Here is an 11512-nt window from a genome sequence, read left to right as displayed (position 1 = left end):
TGACGGCAGGCTGACGGCAGGCTGACGTGAAGGTGACGGCAGGGTAGCGTGAGGGTGACGGGAGAGTGACGGGAGGGTGACGTGAGGGCGAAGTGAAGGTGACGGGAGGGTGACGAGAGGGTGACGGAAGAGTGACGAGAGGGTGACGTGAAGGTGACGGGAGGGTGGCGTGAGGGTGACGGGAGGGTGACGGAAGGGCGGCGTGAAGATGACGGAAGGGTGACCGGAGGGTGACGGGAGGGTGACGGAAGAGCGACGTGAAGGTGACAGGAGGGTGACGGGAGGGTGACGAGAGGGTGACGGGAGGGTGACGGGAGGGTGACGGAAGAGCGACGTGAAGGTGACGGGAGGGTGACGGGAGGGTGACGAGAGGGTGACGGTAGGGTAATGGGAGGGTGGCGTGAAGGTGACGGGAGGGTGACGGAAAGGTGACGGAAAGGTGACGGGAGGGTGACGGGAGGGTGACGGGAGGGTGACGGGAGGGTGACGAGAGGGTGACGGGAGGGTGACGGGAGGCTGGCGTGAAGGTGACGGGAGGGTGACGGAAAGGTGACGGGAAGGTGACGGGAGGGTGACAGATGGGTGGGTGACGGGAAGGTGACGTGAAGGTGACGGGAGGGTGATGGGAGGGTGACGGGAGGGTGACGGGGGGGTGACGTGAAGGTGACGGGAGGGTGACGGGAGGACTCAATGTTCAATGTTTCAAAAGCTCAATTCCTCCATCTGTCACCTCGACACAACCTTCCAGACAACTATCCCTTCTTCACTCAACTTTCCTCCTCTTCTACACTAAACATCTAAACTGGAAACTTCACATCTCTGTGGCTTCTATGAAGTTAGTCATTCGGAGTCTTCTCCGCCAGTTTCTCTCAGCCCCCAGCTGCTAACTCTGTACAGGGGCCTTATCCTTCCATGTATGGGGTAAGCTTCAATTTTTTTTTTTTTTTATTGATCTACTTTTTGTTATGTGTGAGGGGCACCGGACAAGGGCAACAAAACTGAAAAAAAGGCCCTCTGAAAGTAGGTGGATCCCACTCATGCTGCTCTTTTAGAGCAGTACGGAATCGAAAGTTTTTCGTCTTATCAACTCTTCTCCTCTAACTGACTGCCTCTCATCGCCGCAATGTTGCATCTCTAGCTGTCTTCTACCGCTATTTTCATGCTAACTGCTTTTATCTTGCTAACTGCATGCCTCCCCTCATCCCGCAGCCTCGCTGGACAAGACTTTTTCTTCTTTCTCTCACCGCTATTCTGTCCACCTCTCTCATGCAAGAGTTAACCAGTATTATGAATCATTCATCCCTTTCTCTGGTAAACTCTGGAACTCCCTGCCTGCTTCTGTATTTGCACCTTCCTATGACTTGAACTCTTTCAAGAGGGAGGTCTCAAGACATTGATATTTGATCATTCTATTTGATCTATTTGATTATTCTATTTGATCTCTGGGAACTGGTATTTAGGTGGGACTTTTTTTTATTCAAATTTTGTTGCCCTTGGCCAGTGGCCTTCTTAAAAAAAAAAAAAAGATAATAGTAATAATTCATTGGCTGCATCTAAAATTAAGAATACTGCAATACAATATTACAGTCAAATGCATTTATGAAACATTTCCAAAAATATCAGGAATTAAGTGCATGTAGTAGTAGTAGCAGCAGTAGTAGTAGTAGCAGTAGTAGTAGTAGTAGTAGTAGTAGTAGTAGTAGTAGTAGTAGTAGTAGTAGTAGTAGTAGTAGTAGTAGTAGTAGTTGTTGTAGTAGTAGTAGTAGTATTAGTAGTAGTAGTAGTAGTAGTAGTAGTAGTAGTAGTAGTAGTAGTAGTAGCAGTAGTAGTAGTAAATAGTGGTAGTAGTAGTAGTAGTAGTAGCAGTAGTAGTAGTAGTAGAACAAACGAGTAGTAGTAATTAGCAGTAGAACAAACAGCTGATAGTAATAATAGTATAACAAACGGTAGTAATAGTAGTAAAACAAACTGGTAATAGTAGTAGTAGAACACACATGTGGTAGTGGTAGTGGTAGTAGTAGTAGTAGTAGTAGTAATAGTAGTAGTAGTAGTAGTAGTAGAGCAAAGAACAACAATAAGAGTAGAAGTAAAACAATTATGAATTACAATAAAATAAACTTTTTAACAAATATCACAATAAAATGAGAATCTTACAGCAAATAGTGAAAATAATAATAATTAAGAAAAACCATTGCAAATTTTGCTGATTATACAAATAAGATTAAATACATCTCTTAAATAGGGCAAGATTACCATTATTAACAAGACTCTTGATATCTACGGAGAGTGAATTCCAGCCGTGAGGTTCAGAGCACAACAAACTGTTTGGAAAGAGGACTGTTCTGTAGTGTGGACACGTTAGGTTGACATTATTACCTCGAGCATTAGGTGAAGTGCTTACCAGTCTGAAAGGTTGTGCTCCCTGATACTGTGTGATGCATTTGTAAATAAATATGTAAGCTATCAATATTCGTGCCATCCAACAGTACATTTGTGTCATCTGCATATACAGTATATTTCAATTCAGAGCTTACACAAATAATGTCATCAATATATACGACTAAAAGAATAGGTCCTTAAATTGATCCCTGCGAAATACCTTTGTTAATTGGCTTTAACAAGAGTACGTTGAATTACTATATACTGTTTGATATATGTCTGTGAGGGTGAAGAGAGGATGACGGGGGATGACGGGAGGGTGACGGGGGATGACGGGAGGGTGTCGTGGGAGTGACGGAGGTGGTGAAGGGGGGGCAGGTGACCGATGGGCGACGGGGCTGTGATTCCCTGCAGTCCTGTCTTCCTGCCTGGCCAGATTCATGTTCTTTCGACAGTAATGGATGGCAAGGTTTCTTTTATACTACTTATTTAATTTTTTCCCTAAATAAACAGCAGTTAACCAGTATTCTCAATCATTCATCCTTTTCTCTGGTAAACTCTGGAACTCCCTGCCTGCTTTTGTATTTCCACTTTCTATGACTTGAATTCCTTCAAGAGAAAGGTTTCAAGACACTTATCCTTCAATTTTTGAATACCGCTTTGGACACTTTTCTGGGACTGGCATCCCAATGGGCTTTTTCTTTTTTTTATTGGATTTTTGTTGCCCTTGGCCAGTGTCCCTCCTACATCAAAAAACAAAAAAAAAAGAAACTGAAGCAAAGTGCCTGATTTTAGTGGGACTACATTTGCTTTGAACATCAGTAGTTTTGATTCAGAATTGTAATTAGTGACGTGCACAGGCATCCCATAAGCCTTACAGGAAGTGTGTGTAAATAAATGTAAGACATATCTAGAACTTTTCTCCTACACGTGCCTGGGAAACAAATGACAACTCTTGTCACTCAAAGGTCAAGGTTTCCCAAGAGCTGATTATTTCCATTGGAGGTTCCTCATCCCAGTCCACTTTCTTGCTCCAAACTTCTCACACTAATCATTTCAGTGGCACGGTTAGAGAGCCAATTAGCCCTAAAGGACCATAAACTTTACTTATGTTGCATAGCAAGCACCTCTTGCCGTTCCCCATCGTATATTCTGAATTGTAAGCGAGCGAGTCAGTGTGAGGATTCTGCCGCAGTCCTAACACATTTAATGTTGTCGCTCTGGCCAGAGAGCGTCAGCCTTCAAGCGTGGTGAGTGTGTGGCCTATTCTTAGAGTGGCATTGTGGCAGAGTCCACCACTGTGTTGGCTGCATCATAAATTTTGAGTGAGGAATTCTCATCATTAGCAGTGCCCTGGATATTTGCAAAGTATACAGATTTCTTGAGGAAGTTTCTTTCTTTCTATTTCTTATATTTTCTCAATTACTGGATCTCTCTCACCTCGTATTTCCTTTTCCCTCGCTCCCTCCTTTATCCCAAAGCTTCCCTTTCGCTTTGCTTCCTTCGTCACTTTCCTCTCCTTTATTCTGTTCACAGCTGTGACCGCTAAGTACTCATCACACACACACACACACACACACTGCCACTGACGAGCATGTAGCCACAACACGCTCGGTACTCTGAAATACTGAACAAATGCTGTGGAAGCTCAAATTTATAAATCTGAGCTTCAGGAGAAAGATACCATGCTGGGAATCGAACCCGGGACCCGAGCATGAAGCCCTGCACGTTACCGACCCAGCTGTAGGTGCACCGGCCTCCAGTGCTGAAGTGTGGCTGTGGGCTGTCTATTTTTGCGTCATCACACACACACACACACGCACACACACACACACACATGGAATGGAAATACAAGAAGAGATACATTAGAACATTTCTTGTTTTGTTTCCTCCTCCTCTTCTTGTGTCCTGTCAGTAACCGCAAATAATATCACTACTAATACTATTGCCTGTTATTGTGTGTGTATATATATATATATATATATATATATATATATATATATATATATATATATATATATATATATATATATATATATATATATATATATATATATATATATATATATATATATATATATATATATATATATATATATATATTATAAATAACATTTGTCCCACAGCTGGTGTGTATGGTGTTTACCGTACTAAGTACTCGTATCAACTGGGATTATGAAGTGTCAGTGTCTTGTTGCAAGACCATGACCTAGTCCAGGCCAGAACCTTCTCCTTATGTATATATACGAGTATATATATATATATATATATATATATATATATATATATATATATATATATATATATATATATATATATATATATATATATATATATATTATAAATAACATATGTCCCACAGCTGGTGTGTGTGGTGTTTACCATACTAAGTACTCGTATCAACTGTGATTATGAAGTGTCAGTGTCCTGTTGCAAGACCATGACCTAGTCCAGGCCAGAACCTTCTTCTCTGTCCCGTGCAGCCTGGCGGCGTTCAGGAACATTTTCCATCACACCTTATCAAATATCTTGCTGGAGTTCATATTGTTGATAATGAGGATCACCTGAACTATATTTGAGTCTCAGATTCAGAAAACCTCACAGGAACGTCTACCCGACAACGGGCTTGCTTTATTAGCATGAAATAGTGTAGTATACTGCTGCTATTCACTTTTATCCACGTTGCCACATGTGGATGAATTTATACCTGTTCCATTTAAGCTCAAACACTGACAAGGACACTCAACAAGTGGCATTTCCTTGTCTTCTCCATCTCAGCCCTAGACATCTGCAGACGAGGCAAGCGTCGTCACTGAAGCCAGAAGTGTGACACACCCCAGAATCAGTCATTGCTGCAGGAGGAGTTCATCGTGGCTGTCATTCAAAAAGTCTTCTAGGGATATATATTCTGTACGAGGCGAGGTTGAAGCTGTTAAATTTACATTCTTTAGAGACGTAGGTTAAGAGGGGACCTGATAGAAGTCTTTAAGTGGTATAAGGGTTATAACAAGGGAGATGTAAGCAAAATTCTTAGGATCAGCAACCAGGGTAGAACAAGAAATAACGGGTTCAAGCTTGAAAAATTTAGGTTTTAGGAAGGAGATAGGAAAAAATTGGTTCTCAAATAGAGTGATGGATGAGTGGAACGGACTCAGTAATCATGTAGTTAGTGCTAGGACACTAGAGAGCTTTAAGAGAAGATTAGACAAGTTTATGGATGGGGATAACAGATGGAAATAGGTAGGTGTGTTTCATACAGGGACTGCCACGTGTAAGCCTGGTCGCTTCTTGCAGCTTCCCTTATTTCTTATGTTCTTATGTTCTTATGTTCTTATGATTCATTATTCATATTTACTTGTTGCAAGCTGGCGGCGCAGATTATATCTGTAAGATAAATGATAACAGACAGGACAATATCTTACCAGTAAGAGGACAGACCTCCCGTCACGTGTCTCTGCCAAGTCTGAGAAGTAACTGGGCATTGATCTGAGAAGTAATTGCCATTCAAATGTTGAAGAAAGAAGTATATTAAAACTAATGTTTCTTTTCTTCACGTTGAAAGTCAGTCAAGTCAGCAGTGCAATGAAAGTCAGCAGCCAGACAACGCAAGTGTTGCTTCATGAATCAGTCTGCCAACTTTGTTTTCCTACTGGCACAGACAGAAAAGGTCACGTGGCTGCTCCTGTGAGGCGATGGAAGTCATCAAATACAACGATTTTTCCAATGCCCGCCTCCTCAACTCCCGCCGCCAGTGGTGTGATAGGAGGAGTAATCTTATCACTCTTTCCTCGCTTGTCGGCTGTTGGCGGTGGCGCGAACACGGCCTGTGCCTCTGGTGGCATCACTGCCGGCGTTGGCAAGCAAGGAGGAGGTGAGTGTTGAGGCTGCTGCAGCGCCGAACGAAAGGGAAATGGTGATATTCACGGTGATATTCACGTAGCATCGGCAATCATTATTTCTGTGTCTTGTATCAGGTCTGTACCTCGGCAGTGCCTGTGTGTTCATATTCTTTGTCATCACTGAAACACTAAGTGAGGGCCGGAGGGCCGACTGAGGTATCAGTGTGAAATGGATTCAGGATACCTTGTTAATATATGTTACACATATACACACACCCACACAATATATATATATATATATATATATATATATATATATATATATATATATATATATATATATATATATATATATATATATATATATATATATATATATATATATATATATATATATATATATATATATATATATATATATATATATATATATACAGTCAGACACACACAACTCAGGACACCTCCCAAGCGTGGTGGGTGAGCCTGTACAGCCTACCTGTGGCTCCAGGCCACAGGTATTCGTGACAATACACCAGAGTCACCAGCTGTGAGTGAACACTTTGGTCTCAATGAACGTGGCACTTCAAGGTCAAGTGGTGGAGTTTTGGCAAACAATTACACCGCTCTTGTATCTTTACTGTTGTGTATATCCCACACCATTATTGTGTGCACGACTAGTCTGTCCCGCGACTATGAAATATTTCTGTCGCGCGACTGTCGCTGTGTCAGGGATCCCACTGTGATGAACACAGTAGTTACTCGAGGAGGCGTTGTGTAGCTAGGACACCTGAGAGTGGCGAGGACTGTAGTGCAGCTGATTCAGGCGCCAGCACTGCTCATGAATGTAACTGTTGTGTGATCTGTGTCAGTGTCTGCTTGCAGACACAGACGAGAGAGAGCAGCACGCGCCCCGCATCCCGCTATGGCGTCCAGCCAAACTGACTCATCAGAGGAATTGTTTAGGAAATGTATGACACACCGGCCAACACAGGTAAGGCATAAATGGTACTACTGGTACTCTTATTCTTCTTTATCTTATCATCTTCATCTTCATCATTATAGTTTTTATTATAATTATTAGAGGAGTTAGAGGAGAGTCAGTTAGAGGAGAGGAGTTGATGAGACGAAAAGCTTTTCATTCTACCCTATGTAAAAAAGCGGTATGAGTGGAACCCCCCAGATATGTGAAACATTATCCATACAGAATTACCAGCGGGAAGGATGAAAAAAAAAAAAAAAAACTGGCGGGGACGACTCAGAACGACTAACTTCACAGAAGTTGTTTCAGCTAGAGATGAGATGTGAAGTTTCCAGTTCAGATTATAAGTAAAGGATAGACAGAGGATGTTCATTGCAGAAGAAGGGGACAGTTGAGTGTCATTGAAGAAGAGGGGATAGTTGTTTGGAAGGTTGTGCCGAGCTGATAGATGAAGGAATTGAATTTCTGAGGCATTGAACAATACTAAGTTTGCTCTGTGCCAATCAGAAATTTTAGAGAAATCAGAAGTCAGGCGTTCTGTGGCTTCCCTGCGTGAAATTTTTACTTCCTGAAGGGTTGGACGTCTATGAAAAGACGTGGAAAAGTGCAGAGTGGTATCATCAGCGTAGGAGTGGATAGGACGAGAAGTTTGGTTTAGATGACCATTGATGAATATTAGGAAGAGAGTGGATGACAGGATAGAACCCTGAGGAACACCACTGTTAATAGATTTAGAAGAAGAACAGTGACCGTCTACCACAGAAGCAATAGAACGGTCTGAAAGAAAACTTGATATGAAGTTATAAAAAGAAGGATAGAAGCCGTAGGAGGGTAGTTTGGAAATCAAAGGTTTGTGCCAGACTCTATTAAAAGCTTTTGATATGTCTAAGGCAACAGCAAAAGTTACACCAAAATCTCTAAAAGAGGATGACCAAGACTCAGTAAGGAAAGCCAGAAGATCACCAGTAGAGCGGCCTTGACGGAACCCATACTGACGATCAGATAGAAGGTTGTGAAGTGATAGATGTTTAAGAATCTTCTTGTTGAGGATAGATTCAAAAACTTTAGATAGGCAGGAAATTAAAGCAATACGATGTTAGTTTGAGGGATGAGAGAGAGGACATGGAAAATCACATTGCGAAGGATTTTAATAGGTAGCATGAAGTAGTCAGAGGGTGGAGGAGAGGGAACAACAAACTCTGAATTATCAAAGGTGGAGTTTTTAGCAAAAGTCTGAGCGAAGAGTTCAGCTTTAGAGATAGATGAGATGGCAGTGGTGCCATCAGGAGGAAAAAAAGAAGAAGCAAAGTTATTGGAGATGTTTTTGGCAGAAGTCACGAAGGGAGTTAGATCTTGAAAGATATTGACACTTTCTATTAATGAAGGAGTTTTTGGCTAGGTTGAAAACAGACATGGCATGATTCCGGGCAGAAATATAAAGAACATGAGATTCAGGTGATGGAAGGCTCAAGTACCAGTTTGTGGGGCACCTCTGTATCATCTATGGCACGAGAACAGGCTGTGTTAAACCAAGGTGTGGAAGGTTTAGGTCGAGAGAAAGAGTGAGGAATGTACGCCTCCATGCCAGACACTATCACCTCTGTTATGCGCTCGGCACACTGAGACGTGTCTCTGACATGGAAGCAGTAGTCATTCTAAAGAAAATCAGCATAATAGCTCCTCAGGTTCCCCCAAATTAGAAGAGCCAAAACGCCAAATGCAGCTCCACTGAAGAGAGAGGAAAGCCAAAGCTGGTGGTGAACATTGAAGTCTCCAAGAATGGAGATCTCTGCAAAAGGGAAGAGGGCCAAAATGTGCTCCACTTTGGAAGTTAAACAGTCAAAGAATTTCTTATAGTCAGAGGAGTTAGATGAGAGGTATACAGCACAGATAAATTTAGTTTGAGAGTGACTCTGTAGTCGTAGCCAGATGGTGGAAAACTCGGAAGATTCAAGAGCGTGGGCACGAGAGCAGGTTAAGTCGTTGCGCACATAAACGCAACATCCAGCTTTGGGTTGAAAATAAGAATAGAGAAAGTAAGAGGGAACAGAAATGGGGATACCCTCAGTTGCCTCAGACACCTGAGTTTCAGTGAGAAAAAGAAGATGAGGTTTAGTAGAGGAGAGGTGGTGTTCTACAGATTGAAAATTATATCTTAGACCACAAATGTTGCAGAAGTTAACGAAGAAAAAGTTGAGGATGTCAACAAACTTAAGGTCAATACCAGAAGAGCAGCCTGACTTGGGGACACTTGTGGTCACCTCCTCCGAGGCTGGTGAAGGAGTCGCCATGTAAATTTTGAATTGTGAGTGAAGAGTGTGTGTGTGAAATTATTAGATGCATGTATTTTTGTGTGATGGAAGAGTTGTCTTTAGAGGGCAGGCTGTGACTGCCCCCTTTTGTCGTGACACACAAAGGGAAACGTTCAGTGAGGTCACAGCTGGGTTTAATGATAAGTTCACAGCACCCCCTGATCCAGTGCATTAGACCTGACTCCTAAATAGTATAAACTAGTATATAAAAGCAGTATAAAGTAGTATATAATTGACAGGAGGAGGCAATAGACACCTGCCGAAACGATAATTACTCCCAGTGAGGTCTAATGCACTGTTCAGGGGGTGCTGTGAACTTATCATTAAAACCAGCTGTGACCTCCATGAACGCTTCCCTTTGTGTGTCACAACACAAGGGGGCAGTCACAGCCTGCCCTCTAAAGACAACTCTCTTCCTCCACACAAAACTACAAGCACCTAATAACACAAACACCCTTCACTCAAAAATTTCAAAATCATCATGGCAACTCCTACACCAGCCTCGGAGTCCCCATCTGGGGAGGGAACCATAAATGTCCCCAGGTCGGACTGCCTTTCTGTCGACGACCCAAAGTGTCTTGACACCTCCCTCAACTTTTTCTTCATTAACTTCTGCAACATTCGCGATCTAAGATCTAATTTTCAATCTGTAGAACACCACCTCTCCTCTTCTAAACCTCACCTTCTTTTCCTTACTGAAACTCAGGTGTCTGAGGCAACTGAGAGTAGCCCCTTTTCTGTTCCCTCCTACTTTCTCTATCCTCATTTTCGATCCAAAGTTGGATGTTGCGTTTATGTGCGCAATGACTTAACCTGCTCTCGTGCCCACGCTCTTGAATCTTCTGAGTTTTCCACCATCTGGCTACGACTACAGAGTCACTCTCAAACTAAATTTATCTGTGCTGTATACCTCTCACCTAACTCCTCTGACTATAAGAAATTCTTTGACTGTTTAACTTCCAAAGTGGAGCACATTCTGACCCTCTTCCCTTTTGCAGAGATCTCCATTCTTGGAGACTTCAATGTTCACCACCAGCTTTGGCTTTCCTCTCCCTTCACTGACCATCCTGGTGAACTAGCCTACAACTTTGCTATCCTCCACAACCTAGAGCAATTGGTGCAACACCCTACTCGTATTCCTGACCGTCGTGGAGATACGCCCAACATTCTTGACCTTTTCCTGACCTCTAATCCTTCTGCTTATGCTGTCACCCTTTCTTCTCCGTTGGGCTCCTCCGATCACAATCTCATATCTTTATCTTGTCCTATTGCTCCAATCCCTCCTCAGGATCCCCCTAAGCGAAGGTGCCTCTGGCGTTTTGCCTCTGCTAGTTGGGGGACCTGAGGAGGTATTTTGCTGATTTTCCTTGGAATGACTACTGCTTCCGTGTCAGAGACCCGTCTTTGTTTGCTGAGCGCATAACAGAGGTGATAGTGTCTGTCATGGAGGCATACATTCCTCACTCTTTTTCTCCACCTAAACCTTCCAAACCTTATTTAACACAGCTTGTTCTCGTGCTATACATGATAGAGAGATGGCCCACAAAAGGCACTTAAGCCTTTCATCACCAGGATCTCATGCACTTTATATTTCTGCCCGGAACCATGCCAAGTCTGTTCTCCAACTAGCCAAAAACTCCTTCATTAACAGAAAATGTCAAAACCTTTCAAGATCTAACTCCCCTCGTGATTTCTGGCATCTAGCCAAAAATATCTCCAATAACTTTGCTTCTTCTTCTTTCCCTCCTTTATTTCAACCATATGGCACCACTGCTATCACATCTATTTCTAAAGCTGAACTCTTCGTTCAAACCTTTGCTAAAACCTCTACCCTGGACGATTCAGAGCTTGTTCCTCCCTCTCCTCCACCCTCTGACTACTTCATGCTACCCATTAAAATTCTTCGCAATGATGTTTTCCATGCCCTTGCTGACCTAAACCCTCGGAAGATTTATGGACCTGATGAGGTCCTTCCTATTGTTCTCCGAAACTGTGCCTCCATG

General features: G+C 42.7%; 1 protein-coding gene across 1 annotated transcript in view; it reads left to right on the top strand.

The window, feature by feature from the left end:
- Positions 1 to 5844: 5844 nt before the first annotated feature.
- The window catches only part of LOC135098512 (uncharacterized), a 10000-nt gene continuing 4332 nt past the window's right edge, over positions 5845 to 11512 (top strand). Inside the window, exons 1-2 of the mRNA XM_064000924.1 lie at positions 5845 to 6250; positions 7101 to 7209. Coding sequence (XP_063856994.1) covers positions 6072 to 6250; positions 7101 to 7209 — 288 coding nt within the window. The 5' untranslated portion in view covers positions 5845 to 6071. The remainder of the gene's footprint in view (positions 6251 to 7100; positions 7210 to 11512) is intronic.

Source organism: Scylla paramamosain, unplaced genomic scaffold (genome assembly GCF_035594125.1).
Source record: "Scylla paramamosain isolate STU-SP2022 unplaced genomic scaffold, ASM3559412v1 Contig67, whole genome shotgun sequence".
Taxonomy (NCBI): Eukaryota; Metazoa; Arthropoda; class Malacostraca; order Decapoda; family Portunidae; genus Scylla; species Scylla paramamosain.
Note: the sequence above shows the minus strand (reverse complement) of the source record. Positions and strands in the feature narration are given on the sequence as shown.